The 17,903-nt window shown below is 41.0% G+C and overlaps 1 protein-coding gene across 1 annotated transcript in view; it reads right to left on the reverse strand.

Moving 5' to 3' along the window:
* The window catches only part of IQCK (IQ motif containing K), a gene marked incomplete at both ends in the record, with an annotated part of 35,387 nt that overhangs the window by 4,915 nt on the left and 12,569 nt on the right, over positions 1-17,903 (reverse strand). Inside the window, 2 exons of the mRNA XM_084270946.1 lie at positions 5,677-5,788; positions 11,325-11,409. Coding sequence (XP_084127072.1) covers positions 5,677-5,788; positions 11,325-11,409 — 197 coding nt within the window. The remainder of the gene's footprint in view (positions 1-5,676; positions 5,789-11,324; positions 11,410-17,903) is intronic.

The following is a 17,903-nucleotide window of genomic DNA, read 5'->3' on the forward strand; positions in this document are numbered from 1 at the left end:
CCCACTGTTTTTTCCTCTGGGTACTGAGATGAAGATTTTTCCTTTCCTCACATCATTCTGCTTTGATGTGATCCCATCATTTACTTTGATAGGATCACACACAGAACTGAATGGACTCTAAAAGAGAATTCCCTGGAGATCAACCCCCCATCCCTGCAGAGATTACTGTTGGGCTCCATTTGGTTTAACTCCATTTTCCCCAAATCCAATTTTCAGCAAATTGGAATAATAAAATCAGAAAGGATATCATCTTAAAAAAACCCCAACCAACCAAAAAAACCACCCCAGCTCATCTGCTGTCCACTCCCATCTATGGAGGTTGGGTTTTTATTAGCCCTACTTTTTGTAGAAGGTAGTATTTTCTTTAAAATTCTGTACAATATTCTGGAGCAAATTCATCCTGTCAGCTGGGCTGAACTGGGCAGAAGGCTCTTTCTCCCTACAAGCTGTGAGTCACTACCCTGAGTGCTACGTGGCCCTCCACATTTTCCATCTGAAAGTAGAAACTGCTGAGAGTAAGTACTACAGCCCCTTAAATACAGACCATTGGGAGGAACGTGGCACTACAGCAGTGGAGCAGTACAGCAAACAAAGTGTCAGCTAAGAATGCTGGAGCTTTATGACCTTAGGTAAAGGCTGAAAGAAACACTCCTGTTTCTTTGCCCTTAAAAAGAAACTTAGCCAGCACGTGCAGTAAGAGCTCCACAGCCCTGCAGGATGCTATTCATTTACCAAGCAATTTTCAGGCAAAGCTTTCACACTTTTGGCATGGGATACTTTCCAAAAGTAGTAATAAATTGTATAAAATATACAGTGAAAGAATAATAAAGAACTACAGACAAAGAAATAAAGAGATGCTTTGGACATGCTGTGAGGCAGCGGGAGAATCAGTGGGTGCATTAGGCTGGATTATACCCTGGCCTAACGAACCATGGAGGTGGCATCGCAGGACACAGCAGGCACGGGACACATTAGCTGATGTAAATGTGAGCAGCCACCATGGAAAGGGGAAAGGAAAGGAGAAAGGAAAGGGGAGAGGCAAGGGGAAAGTCGAGGGGGGGAAAGTTGAAGGGAGGAAAGGGGAGGGGAGGAAAGAGGAAGGGAGGAAAGGGGAGGGGAGGAAAGGGGAGGAGGGAAGGAAAGGGGAGGGGAGGGAAAGGAAAAGGGGAAGGGGAAGGGATAGGAGAAGGGGAAGGGGAGGGGGAAGGGGAAGGGGAAGGGGAAGGGGAAGGGGAAGGGGAAGGGGAAGGGGAAGGGGAAGGGGAAGGGGAAGGGGAAGGGGAAGGGGAAGGGGAAGGGGAAGGGAAGGAGGGGAGAGGGGAAAGAAAAGGAAGGTGAAGGCTGGCAGAAGCTTTGGCCAAGGAAACACAGGACTGCTTTTTTAATGGGGAAGTTGCTGGCTCACCTTAGCTGCCCCACACAAATCACATTTTTGGTCCCTACTTGAAAAAACCTCCAGAAACATTTTGTTCTGGTTATATTCTAAGGAAAATGAGAACTTCTCTATTGGTTTCAACACTACTGAACATCATTTAACACCCTTCCCAAAACCAGGAAAATAATCTAAAGATGCCTTTGGATTTGTTAATTACAATCAGTTTACATTTCTAACTTCCTCCTCATATCCTTTTTAAGTACCACACTGGTCAAGGTTATATAAACACGCTCTCACACAATTATATGCCTTAGCCTAAAATGTACCCTTGAAATAAGGTAGATGCAGCATTGTGCTGAAAGCCACAACAAAGCAGAATGTGACTGGTAGCTCCCATTAGCCGAGTCTTTGGCTGGTATTTTCAGGGAAGGTATGCTGATCTTTCTAGTAGTGTCAATAGAATCACATTACTGCTCGAGTCAGCATTTTCTACAAGCTATTTGGCAGCTCACCCCTCATCCCCTCTACAGTTAGATTGAGCACTGTTTACAGCATCCAATAAACAGGGTTAGAGCCCTACACAGATTTCAGGGATCCTTCATTGGGATTCTCCATGTAGGTCCCTTTGTCAGGAATTGCCCTATCTATTTAAAAATGGGTTTCTTCTTTTTCTTTTGATCACGAATCAATGCTTTATCCGTGACATCTGAGTTTTGAGTGACAATAAATGCTTTGTCTGCCCAATGTGAATAGCTCAGTGGTTCGAGCAAAGGGGATTAATTGAATTAACTGAATTAATTAATTCAGCTAAACCAAATGCATAGAAAGACAAGGTTAAGAAGTAGCTGTGTTAGGTTATTCACTATTGTACAAGCACTCACAGTCCACTTCAGTGCCAAGTCAGCTGGGTCAGACAGAATCACTGCTAAAAGCAGTTTAAACGAACCTTGCTGACTTTACAGCAAAACAGGGTTTGATGGCATTAATAAACAGCAGGATAATAGTAATAATAGCAGAAATCAGAGCAGCTGGAGCACTAACAAAATTAATTATGGCATCACAGCTGAGGCTGACAATGAAAACCCCTGGACAGTAACTTCTCAAACCAGCACAGCCGTTTCCAAGTGGCCATCTGGCTGGGCCCCAAGGCTATTCCATGTATGGGAACTCTTTAATTAACTTCGCAGAGCTCAGTTAAGGAATTACAGAAACAATGTGATAATATTGAAAGCTAATTTGATATAAGCAATACAAACGTGCACTGGTTAAAGAGAAAAATTGAAAATGGGGCAATTTTACAGCTCCCTTTGAAGCAGTGAGCCAGCTGCATGTCCCAGAGTCCTCACACAGGGTCTGATGACTTGAAAGCTCTGTGAGAGCAATTAAAAGGAAATTTGTTTTTCCCTTTGAAACAATTGGCAAAGAAGGCAAAGTAAACCTTATCACTACATTGCTTTCCAAAACAACATAAATACAAAGATTAAATTTCTTCAGAGAGAGGCGCTTTTTTAATCAATCCAGCTGCCCACTGACACAGGCCGCTAGGCCTCGAGCCCTGCTTTTGTAGTTGCCACATTCTGAGTATGGTTTCACCCTTTCTCCACTTGCAGTTTTCATCTTTAGGATTTTACATGCACAATGACTCTAAACTATGATTTTATAACCATCTAGAACCGTATACATCCCCTTCTCACACCGGTATGGTGTAAATATATGGGTTTATTCCTTAGCAATGAGTGGGAAATGCACATGTTTGTAACTCTCACTCATATCACGGGCAATGGAACACGGGAAAAACCCTGCCTTGGTGAGATGATGTAAATGCTAACAAGTGAAAGCAGAATCCAAACACAAACATTCAACTGCAATAACTGAAAATGAATTCACAAGCCTGCCAGGTCAGCTTCTAACATCTCCTTCAGGAATGCAATTTCTCAATAATTAACACTGGAAGAGTTATACATGTATTACAAAGAGAAGAATTTGGCTTTTATTTTTTAAATAATAATGAGATAAATCTTATCATAGTCAATTTGAATCCACTGTTTTCAGATCTTCAAAACCAGATCTGGGTGTCTTCTTTTAAAAAAAAATTAAATTTAAAAAAGTCTGCTTTCTTTTTTTTTTGAAGTAAACTCTGGGTATTCCATAGTGAATAGGCTATGAAATCCCACAAAGACTTGATGCAAACCTTGGTTGCTCTGACAGTCTTTACATATCAGTCAAGTCTGGTGGAAGACAGCTTGTGTCTCATGGATATCATTTTTCGTCATTTTTGTACAGAGTTACTAGTTACTACTTTGTTTCATCTTCTAGCTCTAAGCTACTAAAGCCAAGAATTCTACTCCATTTACTGCATAAAAACACCCCATATATTACACACACATACAAATGCAGTTCTTCCCTGTTGTGAGCTATGGTTTTGCTTCTCAGAATGAATTATTTTCAGCTATAAAATAACCCTTAGGCGAATATCATGGGTTGGTAAATAAACCCTGATCTTTTCTGGATTAAAACTGCAATATAAATAAGAAAAAAATGCTTGGAAAATCCATGCAGCCCTTGTACCTAACTGCTATCACACCAAAAAATTGTGATAGTCTTCAGTATTTTTACTGCAAGGTATGCTGCCCTGAAGAAAATTCTCCTTGTGCTGAACATTTCATAATTGAATGAAGCAATGATCAAAAGGTCCTGCACATATCACCGTGCAGACACAGGGAAGCGTGTCAGCTCCTAACACCTTGCAACGTATAATGCTGTGACAGCAAGGCAGCTGAGAGGGCTGCGATACATAAAGGAAGGTTTTGAAAGGCATGTCTAATGAAAAACTACTCTTCTATGACAGCTTTGGTATCAGGAGATACTTGACTGTCTTCATGATTTAAAAAATGCTACTGTGAGGATTCTGCAGACTGAATTCACACGTAAGCCTTCACAGCTGACATACAACCTGCTGTCAGTGTAGACACGTAGAACTGCTTCTGAGGTTGTCATTCGTTACTGTATTTGTTAATTATAAGCCTGCCTCTCAATGTATCTAAATATCCCTCAAAGAAATCTATTGCTGTTTGTGTTGGCATCAGCACTGGTATCAATGTGGACTCCTTATGGCAAGGAGAACTCCCAACCCTGGGAAGGGACACTGGAAGAACATAAAGCATTTGGACACCAACAAATCCTGTGATTGGAAAAGATTTCTGTGCTGGATATTTTCTGATGAACACAGGGTGTAATACACATAGCATAAATCTTGCACTATTACAATGGAAGCAGATTTTCCCAGCCACGTCCTATTAAATAGAACAACACAGCTGAAGCTGCACATTTTCCCTGGTCACACATTTTCCCTGGAGATCAGGAGGAACGGCTGTTTGGGCAGGAAAAGTACCCCCAACAGGAAAATGCTTTTCCTTGCACTTGCAAATGTACAAACCACAGAAGTCTGCAGTAGCTGCTGCTGCAGTCACCATTTCTCATCACAGGGAAAGCAGCAAAACTGGGGACAGACATCCCTCTGCACTAGAGCTCTGTCTAGCACAGGTAAGCATGAGCAATGCATTGAATGACCTCTCCTCACCTCCATCAATTGGTGTGCAGTTGTACCCATACACGTATCAGGTTTGAGTCCAGCCCAGGGAGGCTGACAGATGTAGACTGGTTGTGGAGATACTGAATCCCCTCACTTTAGTAGACAAAGAGGCTGGGAAAACAGGCGTACTTACACCGCTGCGCCTGAGGAAGTGAATGGTAACCTTGGCCCTGTCAGTAAACCCTTGTCCACAATCAGGGCAAAAAGGAAACACTACAGTGTCAGGTCTCCAAGCAATCCAGCCTCATTTCCCTTGGCAATTACACTGGGTTGTTTGGGTTTGTTTTCTTTTTTAAGAACGGTTCAGGCTCGGTTCTGCTATAAATAACTGCAGGAAAACACCAGTAGAACATTTACCAGGTAGAAATTCCCCAGTCCAGAAAAACTGCCCTACAAGCCATCAGGTAAAAAACAGTATTTACATGTGGTGTAGCTGGCAGAGGCCGGATCCTGCCCTAGGAAACACTGTGCCAGCACACTGTCACCATCCTCTGAACTGGCTGAGTTTGAGCCCTGCACTGTATTTTTCACTGCTGCTTTTCACTGCTGCTTTCAGCTATACAGACAACTAACTTAGAGCAAGGAGTGGATGTACAGAACCAGGCAGGCATTTCCACCAGACATTACCTTCTCCTCACTTGGGATGAGTATCCTACTCAAAGTACAAAAATTCAACACGATGTATAAAAAATAAATAAATAAAAATTACCTTTGGCTTCCTGCTTCATCCAAAATCCCTCCACTATCTTAATAATGTTTTTTTCATCTCTCAACTGCTTTTGCCACTGACGTAGCTCTTGTACTTTGCTGTCACAGCGGACCTGGGAAAGGGAAAACAGAAAGCACAACTAAAATTCCATATTGTGCATGTTACCTGAGATGGTGATAATAGCTGTTTTTCATGAGGCTGGGGCTGGGAAAATAGGTGATATTCATCCTTTTTGCTGGGCCTGGTACAAAAACACAATCCCAGAGGCTTGCAGTTTTCAACTTAATACAGAAATAACCGCCACATAATTGACAAACCCCATTGAAAACATCAATATGCCAATTAGAGGATCATTTTGATTAGCAAGGACTCCTGAGAATGTGATTGCAGTGAGATGCTTATTCTTTAATTAAAATTTAAAGCATTGTGCCGAAGCGTATTAGTACCTTTAGAAAACCACACCACTATAAAACCAACCCACTAAGCAACATAATAGAGCAGCTGAGGAGCACGAAGGGGCGTGCAGCAGGCAATTTATCCCAGCGAACTGACTGACACCTGCTACCAGCTGCTTACTGACAACCCCAGCCATGCCCCGGCCACAAACAGCAGAGCCATTAAGCTGTTATCCAGAGTGACTGGAGCGCACTGCACAGTACCCATCCTTTGTCAGTCCATCACCCCCATGACGGGTGTAATTCTGCTCTGCATGGTGACAGCCGTCACGGGCCCTGGCTTACGTTGTGCTCCTCTGTTACGGCTTTTGCACTGGTGGGGATCCTACTAATATCAGAGCAAGATAGATTTGCATCTGTGGCTTTTCCCACTCTGTGCCTTAAGCCTGTTCTAAGTGGGATCTGATCCATCAGCAGGGTGTTGCCAGTCGGACACTTCGGCACTCACACTATTGCAACCTCCATGCCAGAGCAAAACTCCCTAGTGCCGTCCTGCCAGCAGCGGGAGGAGGACATACTAGCATTACCTTGTCACTGCCAAGTGATTAGTCTCTTACAGTCCTATTCAAAGTCATTAGTCTCTTACAGCCTTACTCAAACTAGAACACAAGTATTAAAAACCCAGTTTCAGTTTTTCTACATGTTCCATACACAGAATGTTACTGTGTTTAAGGACGTTAATGACATTCAGGCTGAAGCTGAGTAACAGGGTAGTGAAACCAGCAGTAAGCTTGGTTTCTCCTGGCACATAGTGTTCTAGAAAACACCATACATTTATTTCATTCTTACACAATGTAACGATCTTGATCTGTGATTTGAACTGTGTTGCCCTACTGCATTACACTCTGGGTTCCTCCCACTTTGCTGGGATACACAAAGAGCAAAAGAGCAGGACTTGGGTTTCCATGAGTTTAAAAAAAATAAAGAAAACAGTATCAATTATTTATCAAAAGTATTCTTTCCACCCAGAATTTCTCCTTTGTGGCGAAGCTAAGACTGCAATAGACCCTAGCTGAACTCCCACAGCACTTCTCCATCCACTTAGGAGAAGAAAACTGCCGTGGAAGAGCAGAAATACAATACAAGGTTACACGATCAATAGAGACAGGCACGACTTTTACTCAGTGACTTGACATCAGATACCTCATAGGCCTCTAATAATATCCCATTCTACTAATACAGTTCTGTATTATCTGCTAGAAAAGTTATAAGAAGTTCTGACAAAGTTAATAGGAAATTTCAAAAATTAAAACTTAAAAAGTTACTGTTTTTTGATCTTTTTTAAAGAAATCAAACCCATTTTCTATTAAAACCACTGAATGCTATTTTAAAAAATAAAATACAATCCTAAACAGGCCTCTAGGCTGGCAAGAGACATGTTTTTCTTTTATGCTGTCCTGCTTTTATCAAGCACATCATTCCATTTATAATTCCCTACTACATGGAGGCAGTTTATCCACCCAGGGAAGGGTTAAGGGAATGCTGATGGAACACAGAAATGACAGCAGCAGGAAAGAGGCAGGAAAATAGAGAAAGTACTACCTGTGTGTCTAAAAATAACATTTTTGAAAAGCTGCATTTACAACTGCAGCTCTGTAAGACCTGTACTTTGGCCAGTGACAGGACCACAAGGTGCTCTGAAAATGAAGACAGTAACTCCTATCAGTGAAAAGGCAAGCACAGTATATTCTGGATATTCTCCCTGGGTAAATGAACCAGTGAAAATATAGTGAAATACGCAGCAAAATACAGGAGATAAAGGCATAGTCAGGCCCAAACACTCCAAAGTCCAACATGAAATCCAAGCAGGGAACACTGAACACTCTTTGCTCCTAGAACAAAGTGATGCTTTATAAAAGCAGAGGGAAAAAAGGAGCAGAGATACAGCACTTGGGGTGAAACAGGTAACAGGAACTTAATGAAATGCTATTGAAATGCTCCAAATGTGCCAAACAGATGATAATTTAGCAGAGTTGTAAGAATTTCTCACAAAGTAGTCTGTTTTGTAATCAGAGTACAATTCTACAGTGATTAAAAAGCCATGACTCAGCAGCAAATAATCAAAGGGTCCAGTCTTGGCCCATGACCCTGTGTGTCTCTCCTGCCAAGCAGCCACGTGTGAAGCACTGAAGGGGTCCTAACATGGAAGGGAGAGTTTGCTCTTACCCGAGCCACTCTAATTGTGCTGTAAATAACAGGGAATATCCGTGTGAACTTCAGGGTTTGAGCCTTTGCTAGTAGCTCCAGCTTGCTGGTAAAGTATATAGTGATAGCAAAAGCACAGCACCACTCTCTAAGATGTAAAGTTAAGCCTGCTTCAACTCTGATTTACCTTTTGCTCAAGCAATATTTATGGATAAATAGCACTGAATATTTGGTGTAATATATTTAAACTCCATGATATTACAAGATTTACTCAAAACCAACTGCTTTCAGTGCTAGGTGAGAACATGTTGCCTAACAGCAGAAGGGTAACACTAAATCTCCAACCAGAGACATGAGAGTAAATTGTATTAATGAAAAATTCATTCAGTCTTCAGTAACTCTGCAAATTGCAAAGGTTAAAAGGACCACACAAACCGAAGGGCACTAAGCAGGGATTCTGTTGGAGAGGGATGAAGGAATGTATCATCTTGTACTGGAAAATCTGAGGGTTTTGTCAGATACTGCATACTGCTTGGCCCACAACAGATCAGTGGGACCTCAATGAAAGAGGACAGGGAGAAGAGAAGAAAAAGAATTGCCCAGGGGCCTTGGGCAAGCTTGTGGAGACCCAGGCCTGGAGGTTGGTGGCCCTGCCTGTGGCAGGGGGTTGGAACACTCTGATCCTTGAGGTCCCTTCCAACCCAGACCATTCTGTGAATGCACTGCTTTGATCACATTTCATTATCACAAAGTTCTCAATGTTCTGTTCCTAAAGCTTTTTTTTTTCCCCTTTATGTAGAAAAATCCTTCCTGCCTGATCCACTTTGGCTGAGTGCCACGTGATCCTGACACTGGCACGCTGAGACAGCTAGATGTGGCAGAAACAAGTGAAGTATCAGGGCGAGACGCAATGCTCAGTGAGTTATATAACGAGATAAACTCTGCTGCCTAGATCAATATGGGTAACAAAATGGCTCAGAAGCTGTATGAGTCCATAGAAGATGTCTGAGAAAAATAACATGCTGTGGTTTCTCACACTGATTAACTGACACTGATTAACAAGGTTCACAATTGGGATAGAGTTGTTAGAGATGAACCTGCCCTGCCCAGATTTCTGAGGCTTCTGCTTCTCCATTCACCTTCCCAACAAGTTCCTATGGCATGTGATTTTGTGTCTTTTCAAGTCTACCTTGGGAAGATCACTGATGAAGCACACTGATCCTCCATCACCGTGCCATGTAACATACATACATGTGCTTGTGTTTAATTTTGCAATGTTATTATGATTTTTTTATTTCAATAACAGCATTTCAAAGTTCCAAATTCCGTAATTATCAAAGAAGATTTAATGAAAAAATCAGAAAAGAGTTGAAAATACGGATGCAGTAACACCCTTAGGATGCACAAGGGCATTATTTGTAAGTGTTCAGCTATTACCACCATAAATCTGTGTTAGTTGATTTATGTCAGAACCAAATAATCCAAATTCTTTGGTAAATTCTCATAATATACTTTATCATTAATAGAATGAAATCTCATTGAAGCTTGGTATTCAGTCAATTTACACACTCAAGGATAACACATCACCCTATGCAGTAACTTGGTATTAATGATTTTTATTTTATATTGTATTTCATTTAAATTTTAATTTTCAAAACCCCAAGTTCTTTCGGTTCTAATAAACTAAAACATCTCACAGTGAACTTTATAATCTGAATTATTTTTGATGTCTGAATAATGTGAATGATTTTTCACTTTTTATAGCTCCAGTTTCTCTCTCCTTTCTGGGAGGTGCTTTAGAACGATGAACACCACTGTGATAATGCTGAAGCTAATGCACAGAGGGAGAAGGATGGTGCCCTTCAGGGGCTTTGGTACAAGCACAAGGTATCTGAGCAACCTTGCACTGGTCAGCAAACATAGCTGTTACAGGATAACGGTGGCCTTTGCAATACTCTGCTGCAAGGATGCCTGCAGTGATGTTGTCAGTGCTAATTAATGTTAGTGTCAGTGCCATCTCTGCTTAAAATAAAGAAAGGTAAAGAAAGAAGCTGAAAGTGCCACAAAACTCTATCAGTCAGGAAGATCATTTCAGGGTGCTTCATCATCTTCGGCTGCACAGCATGTTAGAGTAGCCACTCACGTATCCATGCTTTTTAAAAGCAGTAAAGACCTGAACAGAGAGTGCTTTATACCCATCACTATTTAAAGGCCAGTTGACCTGCTGAGATGTCCCTGTCCAGGAATGACCACTGCATCTGGAGGCTATTTAAATACAAGCTTATATTTTGATAAAGACATTTCTTTGTCACCAAAATCAAGTCCATTTCTTTCCAAGGCATGAAGGTCTTATGTCTGACTGAATCTGTTAGGATTTTCAGAGTAATTTACTTTGTACCTGAGGGTTAGCAGGGCTGTTACCCTCCAAAACAACAGCATCAGCCCATTTTCTTTGTATATATTTTATGTGCCTTGATTTACCCTTAAATTCCAGCTTATGTTAGAGTTGTATTATGAGCATGGCTTACAACATCTGCTTGACATTTTGTTTTCCCTCTCCTTGAGTAACAACAGCCTTCATGCCTTTCCTACATCTCCTGTCTCCTTCTTGGTCTCAATTTTTCTGTCCTTTGTTTCTGCAGGCTTTTATTTCATCACAGACATCACTGATCCTCCTTGTGCATCTCCACACTGACTCACATACGCCCGCATGAAGCAAAATAACCCTTCACCCTCTAGCAACTAGCCAAATATCAACTGGGGGGCGGGAAATAAAATTGCTCAGTATTAATTTTGCTTTTGAAAATCCAATTTTTGTGGATTTCCTGTAGTTGAGGCAAACAGTGAGATTACCTCAGCGTAAATGCCTGCGAAAAAACTGTAGTCACTAGGCATAAGGCAGAGCAACATCCAAAGCCAATGAACCATGGGGGTCTGAGCAGCTATTTATAGTGTCCCCTACTTAAAATTTATGTAAGGATTTTCCCTGGGGCCTTCGCAGTCCTGTGCTTTTCAACATCAAGCAAAATAATTATAGATTACTCTTACCCGATAACCTCTCCAGAAGGACTGAATTACTATGCTTGCTTCTTCTTCTGATAGAAGGAGAGACAGAGGAACTGGTGGCCTAGGACTTAAAAAAAATAATGTTTTGTAAACAGACAGCCTATAAATGTAAAATACTTTCTTCCCTAACAATGTATTAAATAATAACTAAAATAAAAGGATGTTTGGCAGCTTGAAAAATATCATTTCTTCTTGTTCCAAAGATAAAATTACACAGAATATCTCCATTGAAAATATATTCTGTGTTATGTAAGCTACAATAATTCATTCTTTAAAACAATAATACACAAAAGGTGCATCAAGCCCAGTAACCTTTCTTATTCTTCTATGTGGATTTTGGATTCCTACTGTTACAGTAAGGTTTGAGGGGGTGGTGGGAGGGTGTGAGGCATGTTGTTCGCAAAGCAGAGGAGGTTTTAGTGGGCACACAACGATGAAGAGATCTATGACATGAATGTTTATAACAATTAGTAAAGATATTTTACTGCATTTTGATTTAACTTAAAATTTGCTGGAAAAAAGCATAAACATGGATCCATGTTGAGAAATGCCCAAACAAGCTCTTAAAATGTACTTTTGAGAGCATATACACATTGTTTGGTCATGAAAGAAGGAGATACTTGTGAAGTCAACATTTTCAGCGACAATATATGGGAATTTGAGAGTGTGTTTGGTGATTCTGTTGCTACAGATTTTAATTGCAAACACTCTAAACTATAATTACAATTCAGCCATCTCTGTATCAAATCTTGCTTCCCAAGAGCTTTTTTCTGGGGATGTTGATTTCTTTCTTACACACATGATTAGAATGCATCCACTGGAAAGGCAAGACAAACCAAAATGCATTTATATAGTTTCTTTTATAATATGTAATTTAGAGCCAATGAGCTACAGGGCAGTAATGGTGCAAGTCACGAAAACACTGGTTACAAGCAGTGGACTTGGCATCATGTTAGAACAGCTGGCAAAAGCCACTCTGCCTGCACAGGGGACAGACTGAATGCAGCCCTGACCCAGACAACCACAACGTGATGGACTCGGACGCAGCAATCATCCCCAGACACATGCTACCCATGCAAGAAGATCAGTTACAGTATTTACACTGCAAAGACACATACGTTGTAAAGACCATCAATTAACAAGCTATTTATGCAGTCTTACGTTTCTAGTTAAAACATTACTTCTGCCATTCCTTTGGGAAGTTTGTTTTACAGTATATTACAGCTCAAGCTAGGACACATCTTCCTCTCCCTTCCTTTCATTCATATTAGTCCCTGCCCTAGTAAGCGTCCTGTGCTCTCTGTCTTTCTCTAGGGCTTGTCTTCCCTGAAGGGACATTTCAACTTGGAGCACAATCTGAACTATTATCTAACGCTACACTGCCTACACCGGGTTAGTCTGTGTGCTCAGCTAAATTGGGCCCGCCGTCACGTCAGCTGGGCTTTGGCCTACATTTATTTTGATGTGAAAGAAAACCTCGGTCTGTTTGGAGGAGTGCAAATGAGACAGAAATAAAAAGAAGTCTCTCCATTAAGTCTCTCCATTAAACAGTTTTAGCTCTGTGAACATTAATTAGCATTTCTACCGCTCAGGGGAAATCAGGAGGGCCAGACAAGCAAAGCTTCCTGAGCTAATGGCTTCTTAAGAATGCAAAGCTGGACTCCGCTGGTTTGGCTGACAGGCCTTCATCCTCTGCTCTATTTCTCATCTTTTTGGAAACCAAAACTTTGAGTTGGAAAATCACAGACAGACCTACATATTCACAGCAGTTATGTGAAAGACATTGAACTGTCCCTACGAATGAGAACATCCCCAAAGCACAAATGGAGGCTTCTCCCAGCCTGCAAGGCCGACTCCAGCATTCATCTGCTTTCGTTTTCAAATTACAGAAATGCCTAGTTTATAATCCAGTGCTAAACTGGAGGAACCAATATAAAAATCAAGGAAGAGTAGGACTCGATTTTCAGTACGACAGTCACTGGCAAGTCTCCATCGTTTCTAGAGGGCAGCTCTTAAGAAGAGAAGTCATGCCAGGCCCGGTTTTGTCTGAGAGAATATACGCAATTGGCTTGGGGTCAAATAAAAATAGAATCTGAGCAGAGGCAATCACCCCTCAGCAGTGAGCTAGGAAAACAGGGAATATGTCATTTGTGGCAGAAGACAGCTGTATGCCTCCCAGGAGATTAACACTGTCAGTAAATGTATACTAACTGTAGCCTGCTTATTTAGCCTTTGATTATGTACAACCATAACAGCCCATACATTAAGAATCTTGATAGCTATTTTAATATATATATACATATTTCAGATATATTGTTTAACATTCAGTTGCACATGTAAAAGAGCATCAGTGAAATTATTTTCCCCAAGTATTCTATTTTTCCAACCCTGAATAATGTGGACACTGACCAGAGCAAAGTTAAATCCCAAAAACACGTTTCCTGCTTTCCAATCAAACTCATACAGACCCTGATTAAGTGAGATACTTTAATTATATTACATTATGCAGGTGGAATTCGGCACCCAGAAGATATAAACCAGACTCGCATTAAATAACTGTATGAGGTATTGAACACTTCTTACAGAAGATGTGTGTCTGACTTCTCTGTGGACAGAGCAGATTCTCGAGGAAACAGGCCCTGCGTTACCTTCTCTCCAGGGCAGAGAGGCTACAGCAGTTCCCAGTGACGCTGACAGACACTGGGTGCAGTCAGTACTGTTACACAGTCAAGTCCAAAAACCACGATTGCCACTAAGTTCCCAACCTGAACTACAAATAGATCCAATTCCTCCTTGGAGAAAGAAATGCAAGACAAAAATTCTAACTAAGCAAAATTTTCACTAATTCTGGATTTGGTAATGCCTTGTTTTATTCACATGCCTTTCCTAACAGGAGCAGACAAGGGCCAGGCTTAAGCAGGAGCTGTACAGCTCCCTGCCTGCAGGACCACCGCGCTCGCCACAGAGATCATCAGTGCCTGGGGCGGGTGGTGACGGTGGAACAGGCAGGTGGAGTCAGGGCAGGATGATCAGGTTTCTCTCTGCTTTTAGAAAGCTTGTCTCTAGAAATATTGAAGCGGGAGGACTGGAAGCTTCAATCCAAAAGCCACTGCTCTATCAAACAGCCACGGCCACTTCATCTTTCATTTGACTGTGATGGTTATTGTTCTTGAATATTTATATCATGTATGAACACAGGCAGCAACAGAGTCACTGCAGAATTCATAAACTAAGAGAAAAGTACAGACCAGAGAATAGAGATAACTACAAGATGTACAGCTAAATGAATATGGTGATCTGCATGAGTCTTTAAAAAAAGGGGATACTTCAAAAGTCTTTGGTTTGCAGAAATTAAAATGCTGGCCTGAACAACCAAATAATTCTTCTGGAATTTTTACCAAGTAGGGTTTTTTTTGTATTTTCAGTATTTCTTACTCCTACACAGAGAATCTAGAAATACTACAGCAGCACCCACCTTCATTAAGTCCTTTCTTACATGCCTATCCAGAGTTGAAAAAGTGAGAAACAATGCAAAAGTATTGTTTTGACTCAAAAGAAATGTCTCAAAAGTCTCTGCTTATAGATACTCTTGAGATCATTTACCCAAAAAAGCAGAAGACATTGTTCATAAACAACCAGACACTGAGGCATGGATCTGAGCTGGCATTTAAAACCAATTAGATAGATTGGTTTTAATTTTAATTACACTTTCACCAAACGAGCCTCACAGGTTTACAGGGAAGTATTCCCACAGATGCCTGACAAAAATACCCCAGAACATTTTCACAGGTCAAGCTGCGCGTGAACTGGGACCTTTGCTTGTACCATGGTGAGTATTCATACAAGTATTCAGCAGCCAGAAAGAAATCCCTAACTGCCTGCTTTTTGCAAGTGAAAAATCATTGCTTCAGGTTTCTGTTCCATAGGACCAATTCTTACATGGTCTGGAAGAGTGTTTGTGGTTCTGGACTGAAGGAAACCAAAGGCAGACCTGTTCCAAAGTCCCCAGGAAACTTTCATATGTGTTTGTGGACTTTAGATCAGACCTTGCACGCAGTAAACCTTAAAAACCAGCAAACAGGACCACCAGTTAGTGCTCCACCAGAAAGGAAGATGTCACCACCACCAGCACACTTCCCATTTTCTCACTGACGTTTTGACAATTGTAACATAAATTAAAGGAAGTTTCAACACTGAATTGGGATTTGTAGCCTAAAACTCAAAAAAACACCAATACACAATGTAAATATTTTATACAGAAACTTTCTTGCAGTTTTCCAACACACAGTTGTAGCTTTTGAGGTAAAAAATTTCTTGATTTACTGAATTGTGCCACAATACTGGGCTGGCAATTCTTTACTTGGATCCCCACCAAATAACATCCATACACACAACCTGTTCTGTTAGTGCAATTAAATGTGCTGCTCATCGTGTCCCCACAAAAAAAGTCAAGGCTCAAATTATTAAAGAAAATGGAAGAAAAAAAACATAATGCAAAGCAAATATACTCTAAACATGGCTGGTTTAGAGACAGGCCAGTGAAATACAGCTGCGTGCAGAAAGCAGAGCCTGTAGAAACTGGGCACATTATGGAAAGAAAGAAATCAGTCACCCGTGCCAAATTGCTGCTACTGGCCATCTGAGAACTGACAATGAAGTCAACTGTAAAGGCAGCTGAGACCAGCAGACTTCCCCTAATTAAAAATATGGGGGGGGGGGGGAAGGAGGAAATAAAATATAAATCAATGTGTATATATATATATGAACAGATATTTGGCAAAAACCTGCTTCTTTAGATTTAGGAATCATTTACAGACATATATATATATATATATTTATCCTAGCTCTCTGCCTTATTCAAGCCATGACAAATTAATTTTCTCCATATCTACACATTTGTTTTGGCACACCACAGGTTAAAGCAGGAAATGTGTCCTTCTGAGCAGTGTATCAAGGCCTCTGTCTAGAAAATGAGAAAATGCAGCTAAATAAATTCTTGTGAATGAATGTTTATTTATAAAATAAATATATGTATAACACCTTCAGTTTCTGTGCCCCCTGCACAATGTGCATCTGAAGACTGATCTTCAGCAGCCAGGAAAACACTCCTGCTTGTTCCTAACCTAGATCCTTATACCATTCTCTGTCATGGAATGGAAAGGCTGAAGGTGAATTCAAACAATACTGGGATATTAATAAATTCACATGACACTAGACTTCTACGATAGCAGTAGTTTTCAGAGCAGTGGAACTTTTAGAGACTGTTTTCTTCCTCTTTCTTTCATTAATATGCTAAAGGAGGCTGGGTACTGGTAGTCCCAGTATACTCAGAAGAAAGACTCAGCCTATCCATGTCAGAAAAGCAAAATTTCAGGGGGAATGAGGGCATAAACACAGATCACTCTCTTTCCTGTCCCCGATTCAGCGCGTACAGCTTGGTTACTTGTGACTGAGCTTCACTGCTATTCAACCAGAAACACCGCTGGAAAATGCTGACAAAAGGCAACTGTGTTGCTCATTAGCATATTTATGGAAGTACAAACCTTCAAGGCTCTAATTCTAGTTTACTCTACTTGGCTATATCAGCAGACTGGGATGTAGGAACAGGGACGTCACTAAGTATCCCAGCAAGTTTCCCAACGCTTCTGGTAGGTCCCTGTTAAGCCCCAGGTTCCTCAGGAAGGTACTGCTGTCCTTGGAGGAACAGAAACAGCTTGTGTTCTCCTTCTACTGCTTTGGAAACCTGCTTCAGCAGTGGAGGATGCCCAAGGGATGCAATATTTTGTCAGTGCTACTGGCAACGTAGAGAACCCAGCGGAAGCCGCGGGAACTGTGCTGAGGCTTTATTTACCGATGTCATAGCGATGGCCATAAAGGCTAAAGCTGGAAACAAACTCACATTTTACAAGCTCCTTCACCTACAGTAACCAGCTTTTGAAGGTACAATGTTGGCATTTAGGATTCTGGGAAGCCATGCAGCATTTGGGTCTCCTTACAAAGGAAAAGTGGTCTGCAAGATCTCATTTAGAAGCACAGCGTACCGAGAGGGAGGCTCCTGAGACTGTGGCTTTGACTGTTCTTAAAAAACACCCCTGAGCTTCAAAGAAAAACTGCAGGCACTGGAGGAGAGCCAAAAAAGTCATACTCAGGTATGGAATATATTAAAAAAGCTGGATCTTTGAGAGAACAAAAATTTATCCCTCTGGTTTTGGGGCTTTCTTTGAGTTGTTTGGGGTTTTGTTTTTAAGAGTGAAGACTGCCTTGTGCTGATATACCCTGGTTTAGCACAGTATAGAAACATATTCCTATTTCACAGAGCTTTTTTGATGCTTTAGACAACTAACTGAAGGAGCAATGCAGGAGTTTACCCCTTAAATCTGCAACATCACTTTTTACTTCTTTTTATTATACCATCTAAAGAGTTGGGATAAAGATGTTTCCCATAAAAATTGGCCAGTGCTTTTTAGCATATTCTCTCTTATATATTCATAAACCCTGTTAAAAAATTAAAATGCCTTTACATATTAAACTAGAAATGACAATAAAAAACAGAATCAATGA

Source organism: Gallinula chloropus (assembly GCF_964237585.1).
Source record: "Gallinula chloropus genome assembly, chromosome: 15".
NCBI classification, from domain to species: Eukaryota; Metazoa; Chordata; class Aves; order Gruiformes; family Rallidae; genus Gallinula; species Gallinula chloropus.